Source organism: Sarcophilus harrisii, chromosome 2, assembly GCF_902635505.1.
Source record: "Sarcophilus harrisii chromosome 2, mSarHar1.11, whole genome shotgun sequence".
Taxonomy (NCBI): domain Eukaryota; kingdom Metazoa; phylum Chordata; class Mammalia; order Dasyuromorphia; family Dasyuridae; genus Sarcophilus; species Sarcophilus harrisii.
The window spans coordinates 306,177,108-306,202,055 of NC_045427.1; the positions used below are offsets into that span (position 1 = coordinate 306,177,108).

Here is a 24,948-nt window from a genome sequence, read left to right on the forward strand (position 1 = left end):
TTTTCTTCCAATTTGGACATTTTTCCAGTCCTGCAGTACTTCTCCCAATTCCCATGACCTTTCAGATATCCCTGACAGAGGCTCAGCAGTAATATCCACCATCAGAATCCAGGGTGGTAGTTTATTTGGGCCAAATGATTTGAATCTATCCAAGATGTTTTGTTCCTGGGTCCCTCTGGCCCCTTCCCACAAACTTGATGTATCGAGAAGGTAAAAAAAAAAAAAAAAGAAAAAAAAATACCAAGCTTTTGCTCCATGATCCCCCGGGGAGTAAAACTCCTCTCCTCTGGAACCAGGTCAGGCCAACTCTAACCTGACAGCCTGCGCCCCCAATCCCCTTCTGTGGGGGAGGGCACTTCAATGACTTCCCATACTCAGAATTGCCCCTTTCCCCGCCATTCCCTCAGGATTACAATCTTGGGGGAGGAGGAGGGAAAGGGGGCGGAGGCGGGGTGGTTTGGGGAAAACACAAGAGAGACAGCGCAGTCGAGATGGGGAGGGAGGAAGCAGGGGAGGAGGAGGAGGGACCCTTCTCGGCTTCGCCTATAAGTCGGAGAGAGCGCGGGCTGTGATTTGAGCAGTCTCCCAGTCCGGGCCCTGAGGGCAGATCGGTGGAGAGACCACTGTGTAAAACAGCGGCCCCGGGGGCAGTGATGCGGGACTCCCCAGACCAGGCTGGGAAGAGCCGGCGTCGATTAAGGAGGGTGACTGGGCCAGGGGAGCGCCTGGCTGCCTGCTGGGGGGAGCTGTCCGCGGTGCTGGAGCGTGCGGCGGCGGCGCCGAGCTGAGCTGGAAGCCAGAGAGCTCTAGCCCACTGGGGGAGGCAGGGGCACCCGGGGACGAGAGGACCATGTCTGGACTGCGGCTCCTCAGTCCGGTGGAGGCGGGAACCTACGCCACCCACCAGGTAAGGGACTGTCCTGGGGCGGGGCGGCGAGCTGGACTGGGAGACACGCATGAGGTGAGCGCCTTCGCTTGGGGGCGGCGGCGCGGCAGGGCGGGACAGCGCTCTGGACCGGGAAGACTCTTGCGATCCTCTTTCCTTTCTGGATACATTACCTACCCCCAGCCTCTTAGGAGTGAGATAGTCTAGCCAGGGAGCGGTCGAGGGGGGGACGGAGACACACATGGAGCCAAGATCTGGCACCCCGTCTTCAGTCCAGGACTCACCTAGTGACCCGAGTAGGATGCTTTGTGACCCAGACCCAGATCGGGCCAGCCTCAACCATTCAGACAGGTCAAATACAAAACCCCAACCCTTGTCGCTCCTTCCTGCCACCTCCTTTCTACCATTTCGGAGTAGGTGGTGGAAGACGAAAGAGAGAGAGGGGGAGGAGGAGAAGAAGAAAGGAGGAGAGAGAGAGAGAGAGAGAGAGGAGAGAGAGAGAGAGAGAAAGAGGAAGAGAGAGGAAAAAGGAAGAGAGAGAGAGAGAGAAGAAGAAAAAAAAAGGGGGGAGAAATAGCATCTCTCCCCTTGACTTCCCTTTGCCCTCCCAAACCTGCATCAAAGCTCCCTACTTCCCTTTCCCCCACCTGCAGGTGAAAATGCTTTGATTTTCCTTTCTCCTGGGTTGATTCACATATATCACCTATAGGAGCCAAGCAGGAGGCTAGTTGTGTTAAGATATACTGATTTCTCAGCAGAAGAACTAAGGCTTGCTCGGTCTCTTCAAAATTTTTAAATCATCCTTCCCTTCTTCACATTAGCCCTTTTTGTAAACAATGAAGGGATAGGGAATCAGGATAGCTGTTAACTACTAGACATCTAGATGCTGTGTGATACTGGCAAAGCATCCAACCTCTCTGTGCCACAATTTTCCCCTTTGAATAATGAAGAAGGAATCTCTAATTTTTTCTTTTTCCTTCAGGTGTGGTAAAGTGGAATAAACACATGTTTGCAAAAATGCTTTGAGTTCTTCAGACTCATAGACAGACAAAAGGTGGATAGTCAGAATGTTACTACCTCTCTTATAGGACAGTGGCAATTGGGCTTTGGCCCAGTAACTCTTTTAGAACTCCTCACCCTCTTCCAACACAAATCAAGCTTACCTCTTTTATCCCCAAGGATTGAATGGCAATTCCTGTATTCCTCCTCTTCCCCCCTTCCCCCATAGCATGTTCCTTTTTGGTCTACAACTGAATCCAAGAGGAAAACATGGTCTAGGTTGGATATTTGGAATTTGGGGGGAGAGAGGATGTCTGGGATTAAATTTATGGTCCTGAAGCAAAAAAGCTCTATTTCTCCAATGTAGTATTTCACTTCCTAAACAATCTTAGGGGACTAGAAGGCTTTGTTTTAACTGTAGTCCTAGAAAATGTGGTCCTAATACACATTCTGTGTACTAAAGCATGATGATATTTTTTAGTTTAACATTGTCTAGGATCCCTTTATTGCTCTGAAACATTTATATGACCAGGCCAGAAGCTTAAGTCCAGCTAAATTTAAGACAAACAGTAGTATGGTGGAAAGAGTACTGAATTCAGAAGATTTGGCTCAATTGCTCTATTATTAGTTGAGTGATCATGGGGAAGTCACTTTTACTCTCTAGATCACCAATCCTGTCCCAGTTATCAGCTCCACTCACTTTGATTTATTCACAGAGGGATAAATCATTTGCAGGTTGACACCAGTCCCCCCAGAAAAATTGTCAATCTGAAGCTTTGTCTTAAAATTTTGAAATATCAGATATACTTTCAATGTTGGATCAATAGTAACACAGACAATTTCTATTCAAGGTATTCTGGCCAGTGCCAGCCTTGCCATCTCCTCACTTAAATTACTATTGATCCCTCTGGTTTAGCAGAATCTGTAAAACCATACTTTCACATAGAGAGGAGGTATCATAGGGGAAAACTTATTCTGAGAGTCCTGTGTTACCACATTTATGAGGCCTGGTTCTTGACTCTAATAGTAGACTTTTCTGAGACTCGATTTCTTCATTTGTAAAGTAGGAAAGTTGGATTAGATGATCCAACTTGCACTCTACAGAATCAAAGATTCTCTTGAAAGTTCCTCTGACTATATGGATTCCCAAGCCTATTCTGCATATAGAAATTAAACACAGGTTAAGAGTAGCTTTTTAATTCAATCTTAGGAGTGAGTTATTATTGCACTGAGTAACTGAGCAGTCTAAAAAAAGAACAGAAAAGAATTATAGGTTATAGAAAAATAAATTATTTTCCTACTATTTTCTTAACTGGTTCCCACTATTTCCTTAGAGTGACTTTTCAAGAAAACCATCAATGTCTTGAATGAAGCTCAGACATAAACATTGGGTCCTGACTTGGAGAGATTAGAGGGAACACGGACCCTTTACTTAAATTTCCTCTGTTCCTCTTGCTCCTAAAGCACTGTTGGTGGAACCAATAGCTAAATAAACCCCCAATCTCAGCACACCCAAGAGTCAAAGGATGATCTCGAAGCAATTAACTTCATTCTTGTAGGGGCCTCATCTCATACTCAGGCTGGATTGGGTCCATTTTTTTCCAGACAGAGAGGCCATGAAAAATGGGGAAAGGAAAAGAAAGGTTTATTCCCTAGGGAGTTCTCCTCTTGAAAAAAAAAAGAGTTTTTTCAATAATAATTCCATAAGAGAGTAGCAGGCCATGACAGACACTCAAACTCTCATTAATTGGTTCTTGGGAGGTGCTGAGTAATCAATCCATATGGATGACCTCCCCAGTTGATCTGTTAAAACATGTCCTGTGTTGGAGGACCAGCTTTCCCTACCCTTTCTCAGTATTAGCCCTTTAAAAAAGGGCTGATTTACAGCTGTCTGTGCAGAGGTATTGAGAATAAGATCTCCCCCAGATAATGGAGAGTCACTAACCCTTGCAATAAAACAGTAGCAAGAGAAAGCCAAGGGTGCTGGGTCTTATTTTCCACATGATCAGTCTGGAGGACTGATTGCCTGTAGCTGGTAATAAGGGATTGGGCTACTCTTGTCTGTCTTCCTGAAGACAAGGCAAAGAGAGCACCAGTAGCAACTGGCAGGATGAAGGGCATTTGTGTGTGCATAATAACTGCCCCAGATCCAAACCTGTTCATTTCCTAACCATCCACAATGGAAAGCTTAGCATTTCTACAGAGAGAAAAAGACAGTGGCAGAGATCATCTGAGGACAACTACACTGAGACCTTAAATTTGTATGACATTTTACAAAGTGTTTTCACACCCCTTATATAATTTGATCCTTGGGACAAAGCTGTGAGATAGGCAGGGCAGACATTCTCCTTCCCATTTTATAGAGAAAAAAACTGAGGCTCAGAGGTTTCTTTGTTTTTATTTTTTTTAATGACATGCCCAAGTTATAGATCTTAATGTTAATGACATCAGATCTTAAGTGTTATGATTCTTAGCTCAGTCTTCTTTCCCCTATACAATGCTAAGATAAAAAGCTGGTACATGTACATTTTTGGAGGGACATCTTTCAGAGAAGGGAAAACATCATTGTTAGGACAAAGACACTGCTTCTGTCTCTGGATGAAAAAAGGTTGTTAAATTCCCTAACATTGCTTCTATTTTCCTTCATTTGCAAGGAACTCAGTTATCATCCCACCTAGGACATAGTCCCCTGACCTTACAGAAAATTGTTTTCCTGACCCTAGTATAGCCACTGGAATTCTCCTCATTGCTCCTTCTGTTTTCCTTTCTCTCTTTTGCTTCCCCTCCTCCCATTTCTCCCTCTGTCACATCCTCTTCCTTACCCTATGGGCCTGATGTGCTATTTCCCACCATTAGATGCGCCACTCTGCCTTTAAGTGGTTGGAAAGGAACTGCTTCAGTGAAAAAACAAGGTTTTTATCAGTGAGAATAAAGATTTGGTGACTGCCTGGAAATTGACCAATTTGACTGGTGAGTGTATATGGTGCCACTTTTCCAAAGCTCCAAGCAATTTCACCCTTGTCAATTCCAGGGCTTATTGGGGAAATGATCCCCATCTTGGAGGGAGGGGTCATACCTACACACAAATACTCCTTATCCCCCAATTTTGATTAGGGGGGACATAGACATTTCAGTTAAAAGGAACTTTAAAGAAAACCTAAGAAAGGATTCTTAGTATCCATAGATCCCTCCAACGGTCTATGAATACAAGGAGTCCATGAACATGGAGGGGGGCAAGGAATCACATGTAAAAACAATAAGTATTTATTAAGCATCTTCTATGTATCAGGCAATGTGCTAAATTGTTGCTGTTTGTCCTTCCTGCTCAAAAAGAACCAAGATGACATCACAAGTTTGAGGTCAATAGACGGTGTGTTTCACTGTGACTGATCATATCAATAGGAGCTCTGAAGGCTCTACTACACACCTGCTAAATGCTGGAGATACAAAGGAAAACACCTTCCCCATCCCTTCTCCAAAAAGCTCATAGTCTAATGGAAGAAATAACATGCAAATAATTATGCACACACAAAACATAAGGGGAAGGGAAGTTCACAGAGTCTTAAAGATCTAAGATTAAGGATGGTTAGAAAAAGCTTCTTATAAAAAGTGGAACTAGTTAAGATTTGAAGGAAAACAGGGAAGTCAGGGATGAGGAGGAAAAGAATTCCAAAGAGGATAATCAGTGAAATGTTTAGTTGGGAGATGGAGTGTATTTTTTAAGGAATAACAAGATGGCCAGTATCACTGGAGAGTAGAGAATGTGGAAGGAAATAAAGTATGAGAATGCTGGAAAAGTCACTAATTTCTAATTAGACAAGTATTTCTTTCAATGATTTAAAAACATTATTCTGGGAAAAGGTCTATCAGCTTCATCATAATGCCAAAGGGGTATATGGCAGAAAAATAAACTAAGTGCCCCTGGTCTAGCATAACTCCTTTTTTTAGATAGATGAGAAAACTAAAACCCCAAAAGGTAGGTTGACTTTCTCCAAAGTCACAGGGGTAATATGTGGCAACGCTAGGATTTGAAACTAGGTATACTGGTCCCAAATCCAGCACGCTTTCTACCATTTTATGAAAATATTTCCTGGCAGGTTGCTGTGGAATTGATACCTAACTGCTGAATTATTAGACTGATATATTCCTGCCAGAACCTGGAAATGCAGGTATTTTATAGGACTATCCCAGATGCTCTCAAACTGAAATTGTTTAAAATAGGAGACTATGCTTCAATAACTTTTTTCTCCTTTGTAGCCAAACTCCTGGGAAAAGCTATCTACATTTATTACTTCTACATCTTCTGCTACTTCCTTCTTTATCTCTAAATCTTTTCCTACTTATTTCTTAATTCTAGCAGTCTGGCTTCTGACCTCCTCATTTAACTAAAGTAGTTCTTCCCAAAGTGTTAGTTATCTAGCACTTCTGTATTGCTAAATCCAATAACTGTCTTACTCTTTATCCTTCTTGACCTCTCTTTAGCTCTTTTGCCATGATGACTAGCCCTTCCTCCCAGATTTTAAGTGTTGTCTAAATTTTAGTGACACAACCTTTTCCATTTCCCATTTTTCTTGGTAAATCTCTATATGCTTTCTTGGTAATCTCATCAATTCTCATTGGTTCAATTATTGTCTCTTTGCAGATGACTCCTAAATCTATTTAGCCAGCCCCAATCCAGTTTATCAAGTGGAAAGAAAGTCACCTTAAAGCCAAAAGGACCTAAAAGCAAGTCCCTCCTCTAACAATGCTGGTGTTGTCATCTTGATCAAGTCGCTTAATCTTTGAGAATGTCATCTTTTGTAAAGACATATTTACCAACTTACATTGGTAGAATTAGTTTTCTTATTCTAGAGTTTCCTATATCCAAGAAATCACAGTTCCAATCTCTATCGCTATCCTTATCTCTACAGTCTCTCCTCTGAACTCCAGTCCCACATTACTAATTACATACAGATTAGACATCTTTAACTCAGTGTCTCAAAGGTATCAGAAATCCAATGTGTCCAAAACAAAACTTATTTCTCACTCACTCTCCCTCCCCCAATCCACCATCTTCCTAGTTTTTATGCTTCTGTTGAGAGTACCACCATCATTCCAGTCACTCAGCTTTCTGACTTCTGTGTCATCCTGCACCTTTCCCTCTTTTCATCTGCTAGACTCTTATCATTTGCCAAGCATTATCAATTCTGTCTCCACATTTTACACATCCGTCCCCTTCTCTTCACTAATATGGCTACAATACTAATTCAGATCTTCATCACCTATCATTAGTATTGTAGTAGCCTTCTAATTTGTCACTCTCTTTCCAGCTTTCCCCTTCATTAATCCATCTTCCACACAGCATCCAAGGAAGTTTTCCTAAAGTATATCTTATCATGTCACTATTCTGCTCAAAAACCTTCATTTGCTCTCTATTGTCTCTAGGCTAAAATATAAGTCTTTTAGCTTGACATTTAAAGCTGCAGTGTACTCCATCCTCATCTTCACCTCTTAGAGTTCTTGTCTTCCTTCAAGGTACAACCCATATACTACTTCCTAAGGGAAGCCTTTCTTGTTCCTTTTAGTTGCTGGTACTGTCTTCATGTTAAGTTACCAAGTATATATACATTTATCCACGTGTTTTATTCCCCAGTATAAGGCAAATTCCTTGAGGAGAGAAGCTCTTTTTCATGTTGCCTTCATATTCCCAGTGCCTTTTAGATAGATACATAGATGGATGGCTAAATGGATGGAAAGATAGATAGGTAGGTAGATATGAATATGCACACACACAGATATGTTCATAAATGTTTGTTGGATTGGAAGCTCTGAGATGATCTATGTACGCTCCTTCTCCTGATACCTTGCACTGTTGTCCTGGAGTCTGTCTTCCCCTTTTCTTTTAATTAAGAATATCAGAGTATTTTTCTTGCCTCTTGCCCCAAGTGGCAAAATTTCCAGTGACAGATCTGGGCACTCACATAAGCCTCTCTGACAGCTCCTTTTCAAGCTAGTTCTTAGGAATTAAATCAGTTCTTACTCTTTGCTTCCGGTATGACTAGGCTTCTGGGGAACCTGACCTGTAAATCTCTAAGAGAAGATAATGGCCCTCATTTGGAAGTAAGTTTTTAAGTGACTATTCAGTTGCTGCTAGCTATTATCACCTTGCTTTGTGGTATTCTACATACAGCCTTCCTCCCTCTTCTCTCTGCACAATACTGTGCTAGAGTCTGCTTGAGCATTTATTTACACTTCAGAAAGTAGCAAATGCTCCAATCAGGGCTTGATTTATTATTCTATTGATTGTCTAGACTTAAGAAAGCAAGGAGAAATTATTAATGGAGATGAATCTTAAAAGTCCCTATATTTTCCCCTCTAAGAGCCAATTGTTAAATATTTACCAGCATACCTCTGTACCTACCTCATTGATATCCATGCACTGAATACTCAAATACAAAAATAAATACATTGAAAGGTGATAAGATATAATGAGAAGGAAGGAAACTGGAGTGTGTGTGTGTGTGTGTGTGTGTGTGTGTCTAGGTGTGAAGTTAACTTGAATCTTAGTTCCTTCATTTACCAGCTTCAGCAAAACCACTTTGAACCTGTTTTCATATCTGAAAAATAATAAATAGCATTTATTTTATTAATCAATAATTAATTACATTTGTTTATTTTAAGATTTGCAAACACTTTATATATTCTATCTTACTAGATCCTAATAATCATGTGAGGTAGGTGCTCTATTTTACAAATGAAGAAACTGATGTTGAGAGAGACTTAATGACTTGTGCAGGATCATCCTGGAATTGTCTGAGGTAGAATTCAAATGCCATTTTGCTAACTTGAAATTCAAAATTCTATTTAAAAATAAGGGCTAAATGAATTCTGTTGTTCTTTAGTCATTTTTCAGTTGTGACTGACTCTGTGTGACTCCATTTGGGATTTTCTTAGCAAAGATAACTGAAGTGATTTGCCATTTCCTTCTCCAGCCCATTTTACAGATGAAGAAACCGAGACAAATAGGGTTAAGTGACTTGCTCAGAGTTACACAGCCAAAGAAATATCTGAGAGAGCACTAGCCCTCAAGTCAGGAGGACCTGAGTTCAAATATGACCTCAGATACTTAATACTTCCTAGTTGTATGACCCTGGGCAAGCTACTTAACTCCAATTTCCTCAGCAAAAAATAAATAAATAAATTTAAATTTAAAAAATAAAAAATATCCAAGGTCAGATTTAAACTCAGAAAGGTGTTTCTGATTCCAGTTCAAAATTCTATTCACTTCTATACCCAGCTGCCCAGATGACTTCTAAAATACCCCATAATTCTATCTCTATGATACCATGATTTTCCTCTCAAAAAAATCATCTTTTTAATACTTCATCTCCCTTCTTTTTCTCTTTTGCATTGTCATGGAACCCAACAGCAAGGGATTGGTTGCAGTCTGAATGACTCCTTTGTCTTAGGGGAGACTTTGTGTTTCAAGAAAAAAATCTAGACCAAAATATTAAAACCTAAAGATCCTAAATGTTGAAGATAAACGTTTCAGGGTGCTAGGTGGTACAGTGGATAAATCAGTGGATCTGGGGACAGAAAGACTGAATTTGAATCCTGCCTTAGACACAAACTATATGATTCTGTACAAGTCCACTTTAATCTTACTTTGGCTCAATTTCTTCATATCTGTAAAATGAGTACAATAGCACCTATCTCATAAGAGTGTTACAGAGAGTACAAGTAACTTCTATCTTACAGGTGTATTATACAAAACAAATGTGATTACATGCATAAAGCACTTTATAAGCCTTAAAGAACTATATAAATGCTTTCTATTTTTATTACTAAGAATCACATTATCATTGTTTCCTTTCATTAGGTATTACAAAAGCATCACTGAAAATCAACATTGCATTGACTATGTTTTCTCATCATCTGTGATACTATAATAAAGGTTAATTGGAAATTGTTCTAAGCAAAGTTTCCCTAGCTGACAGAGTAAACTGTATCATTCAGTCTGTCTCCCTGTAATTGCTTGGAACATGCGTAAGAGCATTTCTGACAGACTTTAGTCAACATGTAGAGAGAAATGCAGAGAGAGGATTGTTTCTTTTAGAAAAGGCAGCCTGGTCTCCAATAAGCCTGAGCTTGTGGCTGACGTGGATGCTTGGATGGACTGAAACTCAATAGTCTCACGCAGACACACACACACACACACACACACACACACACACACACACTGTATATTCCTAGAGCAAATGAGCAAATCTCTTTATTTTAAACCTTTCAGACTTCCCCAACAACCCATGACACTTGCTATGATGACTGTCCCTATGGCAACCTTGATCTCAGGAAATAGCCTGTAATGGTGAACAAGACATTGTCAAGAGAGCTGGGTTCCAGTCCCCACTTTGGCAGTGAATTAATGCACATCAGAGGTGCGAGCCCATTTCAAAACTGCTCAACCACATTTGGAATCCACCTTTTAGCAACTCTCACCAATGGCTCCAAGAAGCCACAGCAAGAACAGCAGCTGCACCCTGGTAATGTGTCTCAACAGACAGGCCAAACCAGGTTGAGGGTAACCAACAAGCCTATTGGTGAGTTAATTAAATATTTACCCCAATTAAATATTTAAAGACTTCCCCTGGCAGATGAGAAGTGTTCCAAGTGCCACGAAGGCAGCTGATCCAGGAGCCATGGAGCACTTGGAGCTTGATTAAAAATCAGAGTGCCAAGGTCATTCACTGCATCTCCAACCATCTTAAGACATCTTGATTTTTGACCTGCCATTGGATTTTGATAAGTCAGGAAGTAAAATTGATGACTTTGTTCAACTCTGCCTTACTTAAATCCAATTACTGGAAAGTCAAGACATCACCCATGATGTCAATAGTCTTCTTGATTCTCTTTGAAGACCAGCAATGAAGAACTCACTATCCCCAGAATTAACTCACCTTAAATCCCTGCAATTTCTACCCATTGCTCCTCTCTCTTCTCAGTAGAGTCAAATAGAATGTCTATTCTTCCATATTACAGCCCTTCAAATAATGTTTAGAGCTTCCTCATTTCAACCTAAGTCTTTTTTTCCCTGAAGGCTAAAAATTCCAATTTTTTACCTGATTCTGGAGCTGTTCCAGACTCTATTCAACATCCTGAATGGCACATATTGACTGTTCCTCAATATATTTTCTAATATATCACACCTAGAACTGAGGAACAGTCCTCTTGCTGAATGAGGCTTTACCAGGGCAGGGCATATGGCAGGACTGTCATTTTCCTGAGTCTAGACATGAGGAATGAAGGTATAAAGTCCAGAACAACAGAGCATATCCATGAGGTGATGTTAGATAATCTCTCTGGCTTCTTCTAGCTGCTAGAGAAGTTAGGGGGGTACAACAGAAAGTTCCCTGCCTTGGAGTCAGAGGATCTAGGCGAAACCTATGACTTTGGTTAGTTAATTTAATATTTTACTGATGAGGCCATTTTCAGTTCTCTCACGTGAAAAACAAACACATTATTCTAGATGCGGGCACCTAAAAGGCACCTAGACAACATGGTGGATATAATCCTGGAACTCAGGAAATTTACAGGAAAATTACAATTTCTAAGGTTTCTGATACTTACTAGCTGGATGGCTCTGGGTAACTTCCATCTGCCTTAGCTTTCTCATCTGAAAAACAGAAATAATAAAAGTACCTACCTCCCAGGATTCTATTTTGGGGATAAAAATAGATTATATTTGCAAACGTAAAAGTGTTATATTAATGATAGTTGTTATGTTCTCTAAGATATCTTTTAGCACTAAATGCTACAATTTAGGCCCTACCTCTTGCTCTATTCTCTGGGATAACTCCAAAGGCTGTGGGTGTCTGGAGGAAGATATTATGGCCCAATCTCTGGTACTGTAGAATAACTAATGCCATGGAATTAGTACCCTTTTCACCCCAATAATACAGAGCAGAAAAGAGACCTGCTGCAGGTTTGATGTAGCTGCAGCTTAAGAAGATACTTGCATCAAGAAGACCTGAATTCAAATCCTAATCAAACACTTACTAGCTACAAAAATCACTTAACTTCCTTCAGGCTCAGTTTTCTTATTGAAAAATAGAGTTGTTGGGAGGAACAAATGAGTTTATATGAACTTAAAGATAGATGTAGATATATAGAAATGCAAGGTGATATATATAAAGTACTTTTCAAGTGGCACAGTGTATAGAGTTATACTAGGCTTGGAATCTGGAAGTCTCAACTTCCTGAATTCAAATCTGGCTTCAGACACTTTTGCTGCATGATTCTGGCCAAGTCACTTAATCCTGTTTGCCTCAGTTGTCTCATCTGTAAAATAAGCTGGAGAAGGAAGTAGCAAACCACTCCAATATCTCTGCTAAGAAAACCCCAAATAGAGTTACAAAGAATCAGACATGATTTAAAAAAAAAATGACTCAAAATAAATCATTATTGACATTTAGAAAAGAAAAGGACTTTAAATGATTCATCTCAATGAAGTAGATGATTAATGAGGAATTAGTGGTTTCTTTTCTTATCCCTGCCCTGGGTAGATGTTATTAGGTGTTTGGGGTTTGGAAATGGAAATAGAAGGTAGGGAAAAGTATCACAAGTGGATTTGTATTCTTTGCCCCGGGAAACCTGGTCTGGCTGCCTCCTCCTGTGTCTAACTCACTGCCCTTTCCACCTTTCAGACCAAGTAACATAATCAGAAGTCAGCCCAGAGATATAGCTTCACTCCCTAAAATCAGCAAATGTTGGAAGGGTGCACTATATGAAAGAGATGTTATATTTGTTCTATTTGTCTTTAAAGGGAAGAACTAGGAACACTGACCAGGTAGAAGTTGTAGAGAGGAAAATTTAGGCTTGGTATTAGAGAAAATTTCTTAACAATTAGAGTTGTCCCAAAGTGGACAGGTGGCAGGTGGCAATCTTCACAGGAAAACTTCAAAGACTGAATAATACTTGCCAAGGTCACCTTTTTCAGAGTAGATGAAATTTCCTCTGAAATTCCAACTCTAAATTTTTGATAGAGGCATCATATCTAATTGTTAAATTGCTTGTAAAATGAATTAGGGTTACAATTCAGGTTGGAGGGCCATATAACCTCTAAGTGGGCTGGAATGAAATTCTTAGTACTCTCTTGAGACAGCCCCTGGGCCCTGCTCTCCAAGATGGAACCACAGTGCTTCCAACTACTTTTGATCCTTTCTTTCATCACACAGAACCATGAAATCAAAGAGTTAGAGCTCTAAAATTACTTTAGAGCTCATCTATCCCAGGTTGTTGCCACCCAAAAATTTTTTTTACAGATGAGAAAAACAGAGTCCCAGTAAAGTTAGTTGAGTTGCCTCAGGTCAATAGCAGAGCCTGGAATGGAACCTTGGGCCTTCTGATTTCCAATGTTAGTGAAATGCCTATTAGGGAGAGCATAATTCAATGTACAGCATCAGTTAGTTGCAAGTACTACTATTTGCCCAATATAGGACGCCTCAACTTAGGACATCTACTATGAAAAAATTCTAAGGAAAAGAATACTGAGTTTGATTGTAGGGTCCTTAGTTTGAATTCTGGATCTACCAGATTCTAGCATATAAACATAGGTAGGTCACTTTACTACTTGAGCCTCAGTTTTCTCATCTGTAAAAGGGGACTAATAATACTTGCACTTTCTACATTATAAGGTTGTTGTAAAGCTTGAATTAAAATTTTAATTGAAATCCCTTCTAGCTCTAAAAGGGATCGAATCTAATCTAATCTAGCCCTCTTTTATTTATTTTAAAGATGAGGAAATTGGGACCTAGGAAAGTGATTTGCCTAAGATCACGCAGAAATTGAATGTCAGAGGCAGGATCTGAATCTAGGTCTTTTGCCTCCAGAGCCAGTTGGTCAACAAGCATTTATTAAGCACCTACTATCTGCCTGGCATAGTTGTTCAGTCATTTTTCAGTTGTGTCCAACTTTTTCCAACCCCATTTGGAATTTCCTTGGCAGAGATACTGAATGGTTTGCAATTTCCTTCTCCAGCTCATTTTACAGATGAGGAAATGGAGGCAAACAGGTGAAGTGACGTGTCCAGGAGCACATAACTAGTCAGTGTCTGGGGCTGGATTTGAATTCAGGAAGATGAGTCCTCCTGACTCTAGGTCCAGTGCACTATAGTACCCTACCTGCCAAAGGCCTCAGAAGAGAAGAAATAAAGTTAAGTAGGACTTTGGAAAGATTTTTGTAGATGAGATTTTATCTGAGACTTGAAAGAATCTAGGGAAGCCAGGACAAGAAGACAAAAAGAGAAAGCTTACCTAGCACAGGGGACAGTCAATGAAAAGGCTTGGAGTCAGGACATGGAATATCCTGCAGACCACTGTCACAGAATCATAGAATACAAAGAGGGAATTAAAGTACAAAAAGCCCAGAAAGGTAAGGAAGGGGCCAAGTTATGAAAGCAAAGGGGAAGATTTTGTTTGCTCCTGGAGATGACAGGAAGCCGATGCAATTTATTGAATAGCAGGGAGGATGATATGGTCAGAGCTGCATTTTAGAAAGGTCACCGACAGCCAAATGTTTGAGGAGAGAAATTTGAGGCAAGGAGATTTAATCAGCAGGCTACTGCAAAAGTATAACTGTGAGATGGCATGAAGACCTCCACCAAGGTAGTTGCAATGTCAAAAGAGAGAAAGGGACTTACATAAGAGATGTTACTGAAGATGCAAATAACAGACAAAGACTTGACCATCTGGGGAGAGGGAGTAAGGAGTTAAGGATGACATCTAAGTTGTAAGACTAGACAACTGGGTACTTTTGAAAAACTGTGTCAGGTATCCTATTCCTAGGCCTAGGGGAAGCTAGGTGGTCCAGTGAATAGACCATCAAAGACCTGGAGTCAGAAAATCTTTAGTTCAAATTCAGTCTCAGATATTTACTAGCTGTGTGAACCTGCATAGGTCATCTAACCCTGGTTGTCTAAAATAAAAAAGAAAAGAGAAGACTTTTTCAGAAAATGATTTAGAGGAAGAAGGAACTTGGTCACTTCTGAAAATCCTGTTAGCATGGGATGGCCCAGATTTCATTGTGAGGGTTTTCTGACTTTCTTACAGATTGAAAACCCAGGACAGCGACTCAGTGATCCCCTCGAGATTTCATTCCCATGCCATCCTCACCCAAGACCAGGTCAGAAGTCCTGCCCAATCCCTCCTTGCTCAGAGAGGAAAATGCTCTCTGAAGCCTGGTGTGAAACCCCTGCTAATTCCCCACACATTCAGCTGGTTTATGGCAGCCACTGCAACCTCGGCTCCCCTCCAGCTCCATCTGTTCCTCTTGTAGCAGGAAAAACTCAGCCCCTCACCAGCAGGAGCCATGCAGAGAAGCAATGATTCATTACTTCTGGTGATCCCAGTAGTATCCATCCCTGAGTCAGTAGCCATACACATCAATTGCTGGCCAATCCCCATATTTTCACCCAGATCATGTTGAAATAGATCTGCTTTTCAGTCTGGCTGGCTGCTACTGCTGCCTCTCCAGAGTGGTTTCCTTGCTAGTGAATCCTTGAGTTTGCCCTCATCTCTTCCATAATGCCTTAACCAGGTGAGCATATGAGGTTTACCTGTATCAGGTATACCTCTTCCTTGTGCCTCACTCACTCAGCCCTTCGCCACAAATTACACTGTTTTTATCTTGGTTATAAAGAGTGACAGCACTGAAATCAAAGGACTTGGGTTTAAGTACTAATCTGCACATTTCTAGCTGTGTGACTTGGGCAAGTCAATGAATGACTGAATGACTTAAAAAATGAATGAGTGAATGAATGAAAAAGCATATATTAAAAACCTACTAAGTCCTAAACATTGGGGATACATATATATAAAGCAAAAACAGTTCATCTCTCAAGGAGTTTACATTTTAAAGAGGATGACAATATATGACTCAGAACAGTAGCCAAGTGCTTTGGTCTACAACTGGGGTGGGGAACATCCTGCCTGCAGATCAAAATCATTTGCTAAGGAAACAGGATAATTATGAATTGAAAGCTAGGTACAATAGTCTCCTACTGTTTGAGTTCTATAAGCAAATAATTTTGTATGACCCATGCATAATGTTATAAAGATCCAAATGGCCCTTGGCAGAAGAAAATTTCCCTACCTGTGGTCCAGAAAACTACAGAGATGGTCACTGGGATGTAGGGGAGTAGACTAATCCATCCCATCCAGAAATAATGGCAGAGTTGATTTGACCATGGTTCATGGTTTCAGAACTATAGAGATGGAGGGAGAACACCCACTGAGATTGTGGGATTAGGGGGAAAGGCAAGGAGGTTGTTAAGGTTACAGAGAAGTTGGCTTCAATCAGGAGTCAAGTGAAACACAAGTGGGGTTTTTCTTGGAATTTTGTGTAATAGTGGAAGATGGCAGACTTATAGAGATGGTGAAAAGGAAAGAATGCGATTTCCTCCAAGGTTTCTTCCAGCTTTGAATCCAGTCATCATTGCCTATATCCATCCTCTAACTCCCTCAAGATGGGAAACAATTCATTTATTGCTTCTTTATCCTATACCTTGTGCTGTGCATACTGTAAATGTTCAAAAATGTGTATTAACCAAAAGTTTGGTTCATTCCTCTACTCTTGGTGGAGAAAATAAAAGGAAACTTTCCCAAACTTGGGTTATATAAATATGGGTAGAGGAAGGGGGAAAGGATAACTCTTGGATCTGGTACTGGGCAAAGAAATTTCAATTTCAATTGCTCTTTTTCTTTGCCTCTTCTCTCTCCTCCCTCTTACTAAGATCCTAGTTAGGAAAAAGAAGTGGGGAGATCACAATGAATTTGGCCAAACTTGAAGTCAAGCTTTTAAGAAGGCACAGATAGATTTGTTCTGTCCAAAGGACCTCACAGTGATTGTTGTTGATGTCTCATAAGCTCAGGACAATAGGAACTAACCATGTTCTATAGGTCATTGACAACACCTTGACTCTGTCCTGTCTTTCTGCCCACAAAGAATCACAAAGCTGAAAGTTATCTGAGAAGTCATCTCATCCAAATCTCCCTTTGCCTCCTCCCCTTTTTATACAGATAAGGAAACTGAAGCCCAGGGGAAGTCGGGTTACCTGCCCAAATTCATACTCACATCCATATTTTTCCCTCCCCACTCCCCCATTCCCTAGACAGCAAGTAATCCAATAAAGGTTAAACATGTGCAATTTTTCTAAACATATTTCCACATTCATCAGGCTTCTTGAAGGCAATGTGATTTAATATTAAAAAGTATTGAACATTCCTAGTGAACTCAAAGTTGTGGGGTTCGAGTTCAAACCTCACTTCTGCCATTTACTACCCATCTTTTAATTTCTTGGAACCCGTTTCCACTTCTAGAAAATGTTCAGATTAGGAAGCCTCTTAAATCCCTTCTGGTCCTAATCTATGACCCTATGACTCCAAATTCTTTAATTCCATTTCTTCCACAATCATCCCTCAGCCATCTTTGTCCCTGGAATCAGGGAAGGCTTACCCTCTCCTATTCTCTTGCTAGGATCCCTGAAGTCAGAGCAATGTGAAATCTGCCCAGAGTCACTTCTTGATTCAACAAGTGTTTATTGAACGCCTCCTATGTACTCTGCTCTGATCCTATCACCATTTTTGACTAACCAAGCTTAGGACCCTGGGCTCAGGAAGCCTGGCCTCCCCTCTGTAAGACTTGTCATGAGGTAGAAATCAGCACATGCCATATCAATAGATGGGTTCCCATCCAAGAATTGTTGGTATTCAGTCATGTCTGACTCTCTGTGCTCCCTTTTGGGGTTCTCCTGGCAGAGATAATTAGAGTGGTTTGCCATTTCCTTCTTCAGTTTATTTTATATATGAGGAAACTGAGACAAATGGGCTAAGTGATCTGCCCACAGTCACACAGCTAGGAAGTGTCCAAGGTTAGCTCTGAACTCAAAAGATAAATCTTGACTCCACTAACGACCGAATGACTCTTGAACCTACCACTGAGTCTGTCTCCCTCTTCCAGCAGGCTTCTTGAAGGCATCACTCCCACCTCCAGCTGCCCTCAGCCAAACATTCGCATTGCCAGCCCCTCTCCTCCCACCCCTGCGAACATGGAGAGCCTCAATGACGTGCACAACCCGCTGCTGGCCAGGAGCAACGGTCACCTCGCCAACTCGTATCCATTCCGGGAAGACTCCCCGACTTGGGACTGCCAGCAGAAGTTCTACTCCTACTTCTTTGGCGGAGCTGGCCAGGCCAGAGCCCACCAGCTGTTAGACGCGGGGTCCCTGCAGCTGGCTGTCGAGGCACTGTATGGGTCCAACTTTCTCCTCATGAAGGACAAAACAAAGGAGTGGAAAGCAGAGAGCTGTGAGACCACCTTCACTGAAGGCAAGGAGTCCCAAGCCTGTCCCTCCGAAGAAGTCCAGAAACTCAGCCAGACTGAAGAGGAGGCCAAGATTCAGACAGTATCCTTTGAAGTGGAAGATGAGTTTCTGGAGGTGGAGGAAGAAGATGATGATGAGGTGAGTTTGATGGGAAGTTGTGGGGTGAGAAAAGAAGGCGGAAGCATCCACTGGGCTTGGACAATAGAGTTGTCTCTGCCTTTGTTCATCACTGTGAAAATTTGGGTAAATGCCTTAAATTCTCCCAACTTTCATTTCTGAAATAGTTGCTATTCGTATCTATAGCTTCCTACTCTGTTGCTCTCTGTGTCTATTCATGGGAAACACTAGACTATTTGCATACTATGCCATATTTCAACTTCTCTTTTGAAAATGGTGCTGTCCCCTAGACTAAGACAACAGTCTTAGGTTCTTAAGCTGTCATTCAACCTGACACATCTCTGAAACTGCATCAGAGGTTGGCCCAGCCCAAGTTTCTCTTAAATGGTGGATTGCAACTCCACATAAGCCCCTCATCCACATAACTGAATGTGGGGATCACAGAATTATGATTTATTGTGATATGTTATTAATATTTGATTTGTATACTTATTTTATATACCTGGGATCATGTAAAAATTTCTTGGGCAAAAAGGAGTTGAGAGTGGGGAAAGTTTAAGAAGCTGTGTATCCAGGGGATCTGAAGAGGCTACCCATGGACACAGGGTGGAATTAGCCCCTGGTTATTTGAGTCCAAGGATCCGGGGGTGGGGAGCACCTCCTTCCCAGGCTCCCACTTTTCAGGATTGTCATGACCTAGAACATTCTTGAAATCCAATAGGGAGTATGTTCCCCAAGTATCCTATGTGGCAGAGTTAGGATAGAAAACTGTTTTGTTAGACTTCCTCTTTGGGATATATATGTTAGCAATTGAGAAGCCATTGGGTCAGCCTTCCATAAAAACCCCTCCAGAGCCCCAGAACAGAAGAGATCCTCATGGGTATTCATTCACTGAGAACTCCTCCTCCTGCACTATTATCATTATCATCATCATCATCATCACTCAAAATTATATAACTTAAGATTTCCTCATAATCAATCAGTCCACAAATATTTTCAAGCACTTACTATGTAATGTCAAGCAATAAGAATAAAAGTACAAAGAATAAAGCTATCCCTACTTGTAATGAGCTCATATTCTAATGAGAGACACATCCATATAAAATATACATAGTATAAATGTAAAATAAATAATACAAATATATACAAAAGCAGTCAAATCCAATGTAGTTTAGGAGGAAAGTACACCAGCACTTGTGGGAAATCAAGAAAGGTTTCATGCAAAAGATGGTGCCTGAGCTACATCTCAAACTGAAAAACTCTATGAGGAAGAATTAAAAGGAAGGGGTGCATTCCAGGCCAGGTCACCCTATCAGCATATATATTAAGAGTTGAGGGCCAGTTGTTCTGGTCTATATCTTGCGATTGGACTCTGATAATTCTGTAGGAGAGAGTGAAACTAATGGCTTTTTAAAGTCATTTTTTAAGTATATTTTTATACTTAATTATATTTATATATATACTTATATATATATACTTATATAAATATACTTAAGTATATTTAAGTATATTTTTAAAGTAAAAATAACTTTATTTTTCAAAATACATGCAAAGATAATTTTCAACATTCACTCTTGAAAAAACTTGTGTTCCATATTTTTTCTCTCCCTTTCTACCTCCCCCATCCCCTAGACAGCAAGTAATCCAATATAGGTTAAACATGTACAACTTTTCTAAACATATTTCCACATTCATCATGTTACGCAAGAAAAATCAGATCAAAAAGGAAAAAAAGAAAGAGTAAAAAAACAATAACAAAAACAAAAAGTGAAAATACTACGTTGTGATCCACATTCAGTCCCCATAGTTCTCTTTCTGGATGAGATGGCTCTCTCCATCACAAATCTATTAGAATTGGAAGCTAATGACTGCATAGTTCTGCCTTAATGTAATTCATAGGCAAGTCACCCTCCTGATGTCATGGGTCCTCTTCCAGAATGAAGGATGAACAACAACCAGAGCTGACACTTAAACCCAGGTCACCCCAGGCTGACTCCTACTTTATGTAAAAGATAGGATACAGGAGAATACTCTGAGGCACAAGTTCTAACCCCTAAGGATCCTGTGATTAGACCTCAGGGAATCTCTGACTTTTTATCATTATTATGTTGGTAACTATTTTAATATAATTGGGTTCTATGTATGTTATGCATTTAAAAATATTTTTCTATTTTCTGCCTTCTCAATGAGCGGCAGAAAGGGTAGAGGGAATTGGGGGAAAAGATAAAACTAAATAAATATTTTATTAGACTGCTAGAGGGGCTCATGGCATAAAACGCTGAGAATCCCCGTCCTAAAGGGAAGATAGGGCAAACACTGAAAGACAAATATCTCAAATCTGGGACCCAATATCAAAGATACTCTCATCCTCAGGCTTAGTTTAGATTTCTGGGACCCTTTCTCTTTCCTTCCTCCTCCCAAGGCAGGAAGTTGGGCTTAAAGCCTAACGGCTCTCCTGCTCTCTTCTAGAGTGACTCCTCCAGTGCCAGTGAGAGCGAAGACGGTTTTCTGACTCTCCCACCCCGGGACCACCTGGGGCTAGCCATCTTCTCCATGCTCTGCTGCTTCTGGCCTTTGGGCATTGCTGCCTTCTACTTCTCACAAAGGGTAAGGCTCACTTGCACGACAGAGCATGACTTTTTTTCAAATGAAAGGACCATCCTGGCTGTGCTTTACACCATAGAGGGAAGTCAGGTCTTTACATATTAGTACCTTCTACACCCAGGCAATTGGGCCTCAGGAGGGCTGTGAATTAGGCAATAATAACTCCTAGTCCTGGGACTGGTACTTCTGGGCCTGGAAAAGGATGGTCTCAGCTGTGTCTAGTAAAAACCTGAGAAATAACTATCTATAGATGATAGATAGATCTACGTGTGTGTGTGTGTGTGTGTGTGTGTGTGTGTGTGTGTGTGTGTAGAGATATGTGGTGAGGAAGAGAAACAGAGACAGAAGGAGAGATAGACAGAGAGAGAGAGAGAGAGAGAGAGAGAGAGAAAGAGGGAGAGAGGGAGAGAGGGAGGGAGAGAGAGAAAGAGGGAGAGAGGGAGAGAGGGAGAGAAGGAGGGAAAGGGGGAAGGGGGGAGGGAAGGAGGGAGGAAAAGAAGGAGAGGGAGGAAAGGACAGAGAGGGAGGAATGGAGGGAACAAGAGAGGGAGAGAGAAAGATTATATATGTGTACAGCTAACTCTTCAACAATCCCCATATTGGTTTTGTAGCATATGGGACTATGCTCTTTCATTTTCTCAGTATCTTCTCCCCACAACCCAACAAAATTATTTGTTAAGATATTCTTTTCCCATTCAAAGCTACTCTTGATAGTTTAAGGTGTCTTTTTTCAAACATGACTTCACTTGGGTAGCCGTTAGGGGTGAAGGGAGTGCTGTATAAATTATCCAAGACATCATGCCTAATTGGGGACAAATAGGAATGGCCCTTCCCTGTCTTTCCCCCAAAATTGCCTCATCCCATTTTTAATGGCACCCATCTACTCAAGTGATTCAACCCTGTCCCTCTGGTTGGCTTAAATCAGGGATTTTTTAGAGAATGGCCAGAAGAAGGAAGAATCCCTGGGGAAGGACATTCTTTCCCTCATGAGTTTGCACCGCCTTCACCCCCATCCTCAAGCAGCCCATGAAGGATGGCTCCAGAGTAACGGTGGTCTTATTTGTGTGTCTTCCTTTTCCTAGACCAGCAAGGCCATCTCCAAAGGGGACTTTCACCTGGCCAGCACAACTTCTCGACGGGCCCTCTTCCTGGCCATCCTCTCCATCACACTTGGCACTGGTGTCTACATTGCAGTGGTGGTGGCACTGGTGGCTTACTTGTCCAAGAGCAGCCAGGGCTAGCGGGACCTGGGTTGCCCCCCTTGAGCAACACTCAATCCCTCCCTCGTCAGTGGTTCAGGAGAGCCCTGAATCTCTCCATCCATGGGTACTAGTACCACAGGTATCCTGGTGTTCCCAGACGAGAGCCAGAAGCCCTGGACTCTCAATTTCTAACATAAACCCCAGAAGGATCTGGGGAAGAGAATGCTATCAGAATCACATCAGTCTAGCCTCAGAAACTCTTGATCTCACCTCATTATATTTAGTTCTCCCCTCATATAGGCCCCCACTCAAATAAGGGGTACAAAGTTTATTCCATGGGCTCCCTTTTCTTGTCCTCCAACTCTGTCAAAGATGTCACAGTGGTCAATGCCCTAATCAAGTTATGCCAGGCCTAGTACTAGCTCTGGCACGAGAGCAAGTCTGAAACACACACACATCTCATTTCCACCCATTTCTGTCTCTGCTGGAGACAACTCCACATACATTGAAAACTGCTAACTCCCTCATCCTCCCAAGTCTCAAGGGAAGGGAGAGGAACATGGAAGAATGATGGAATTGCTTGATTTTTGAGGTTGCAGGAAAAAGTAGGGGATCTGATCAAAACCACATGACAGCCACCTGACGTTCAATCAAGCTGGAAACAGACCTGATCACCCCAACACATGGATCTTGAATTTCCCATTTGGCTATGACAAAATGGATGCATTCCCATTTGCTTTTCTCTCGCCAAATATGGGAAATATCCATTTCAATTCAATTAAACAAATATTTATTAAATTCCTGCCCTGTGCTTTGCACAGGCTAGGTACTGAAGGAGATATAAAATTTAAAGAATGCGTATCTTTTATCTTCATGGAATTTTACACTCTAGTAATCTTTGATATATTATGTAATGTTTCCTTTTGCCACCTGGTGAACTATGGTTGAGCTGTGAACAGAAAATTAATGATTGGTCATTAAAAAACTTTAAAAAATGTTTACTTTTATTTTCTCTAAAGAGGTAATATCAAGAATCCAATCAGTGCATGGGCAGACATGGAGGAGCAAATAGATTTGTTGTTGAAACATCAGTCTTGAGGTCCCTTTTCTCTCAAGAGACATGGAAGATCATAGGATCCTTGACTGCTTCCAGAAGGAACCTTATAAAGAACATCTTGTCCAACTACCTCCTTTTATAGTGGAGGAAACTGAAGCTTTGAGAAATTATGAGTCGCCCATAGTTTTTTTGTTGTTATTATTAGTGAGTTGGTTTTGTTTCCAACTTTGTGACCCTATTTGGGATTTTCTTGGCCAAAACAGTGGAGTGGTTTGCCATTTGCTCATTTTACCTATGAGGGAAACAAGGTTAAGTGACTTGCCCAGGTTCACACAGCTAATAAGTGTCTGAAGCCAGATTTGAACTCGTGTGAAGATGAGTCTCCCTGATTCCAGGCCCAGAGCTCTGTGCACTATGGTGTCACATACCTGTGCCTCCCCAGCTGCTGCTTTCATTTATCCAAAGTATTAAAGGTAATCAATGACAGGAGCACCTCTGATTCCAAATCCCATGTTTTTTCACTGTACCAAGGATCCCTTCCTTCTGCCCACCGTGCCTTTCTCCCACCTTTCCCATTGTGAAATAGATCCTTGATGGTTCCCTGAACATAGGATCACCTGAGACTTCCAAAGCCTCAGATACCATGTGGTAAAGAAAGCATAAGTAATATCCTGAGGTGCAATATCAGAGAGACAGGTCTCTGAACGGCCAAGAGAAATGTAACCACATAATCAATCAACAAATATTTACATTGTACCCTATACTGTGCTAGACACTGAGGGTATGAAGATATATAAAATATGGTTCCCATGATCACTGAACCTTTAGGCTAGATGGGGAGACAGGATAAATTCCCAGTATTTATGCTCATTTTTGCTACAGATAATAGGGGTTATAAGAGGTAACTGTGGACTCCAAGCTTCAACTTTGCGATGATCAACTAGCTCAACTCTGGTGCTTAAATTTTCAGTGTGAACATTTACACACCAGAAATAGGCAAACACTACAAATCAGGGCTTCTTATATCATTGGTCTATTATTTAGACTTTGAAAAGGGATGAGAAAAAATGTTATTAATGGAGATTAAATTTTAAATGTGTTTACTTTTTTCTTTATAAATATGGGAAATATCAATTAAAAAATATTAAATGCCTATCCATATACCACGATTTCTTCTCTCTGTTCTTTCTCTCTTCTCTTCTCTCTTCTCTCTTCTCTGTCTCTCTTGTCTTCTTCTTCTGTTCTTCTTTGTCTGTTTCTTCTTTCTCTGTTCTTCTCTGTTCTGTCTTCTGTCTCTGTTCCTGTCTCTTCTCTTCTCTTCTCTCCCTCTCCCTTTCTCTCTCTCTCCCTTTCTCTCTCTCTCTCTCTCTCTCCCTTCTCTTTCTCTTCTCTTTCTCCTTTTCTTCTCTGTCTCTGTTTCTCTCTCTCCCTTTTCTTCTGTTCTCTCTTTTCTCTTCTCTCTGTCTCTGTTTCTTTCTCTCTGTGTGTGTCTCTCTCTCTCTGTTTCTGTCTCTCTCTCTCTCTGTCTCTCTGATACATACATATATATATATATATATATATATATATATATATATTTCTCCCAGAGATTTGGCTGCTATACATTTATCAGCACACCCCTGGAGGAGGTGCCATTGATCTGGACCATAGAAGAGAAGATAGCATTGACTATGTAATGAAGATTTATGTAATCTTTTAGAATCATCAAACAGTCAAAGGTGCAGCA

General features: G+C 41.1%; 1 protein-coding gene across 2 annotated transcripts; it reads left to right on the forward strand.

The window, feature by feature from the left end:
• Positions 1-797: 797 nt before the first annotated feature.
• SYNDIG1L (synapse differentiation inducing 1 like) lies at positions 798-23,162 on the forward strand. Of its 2 annotated transcripts, none has more exons than XM_031952526.1 (4): positions 798-907; positions 17,879-18,380; positions 20,829-20,966; positions 22,046-23,162. In XM_031952526.1, exons 2-4 carry the CDS (start codon positions 17,967-17,969, stop codon positions 22,202-22,204), a joined length of 711 nt encoding a protein of 236 aa, XP_031808386.1. In that variant the 5' UTR covers positions 798-907; positions 17,879-17,966; the 3' UTR covers positions 22,205-23,162. The 2 variants fall into 2 exon arrangements, with proteins under 2 accessions (XP_031808386.1, XP_031808387.1); XM_031952527.1 differs by having other exon boundaries at positions 17,882-18,380.
• The last annotated feature ends 1,786 nt before the right edge of the window (positions 23,163-24,948 follow it).

Coding starts and splice junctions, on each gene's coding strand:
- SYNDIG1L (XM_031952526.1), top strand. CDS start 17,967: ATGGAGAGCCTCAATGACGTGCACAACCCGCTGCTGGCCAGGAGCAAC. Junction 18,381..20,828: donor AGGAAGAAGATGATGATGAG/GTGAGTTTGATG, acceptor GCTCTCTTCTAG/AGTGACTCCTCCAGTGCCAG. Junction 20,967..22,045: donor CCTTCTACTTCTCACAAAGG/GTAAGGCTCACT, acceptor TCCTTTTCCTAG/ACCAGCAAGGCCATCTCCAA.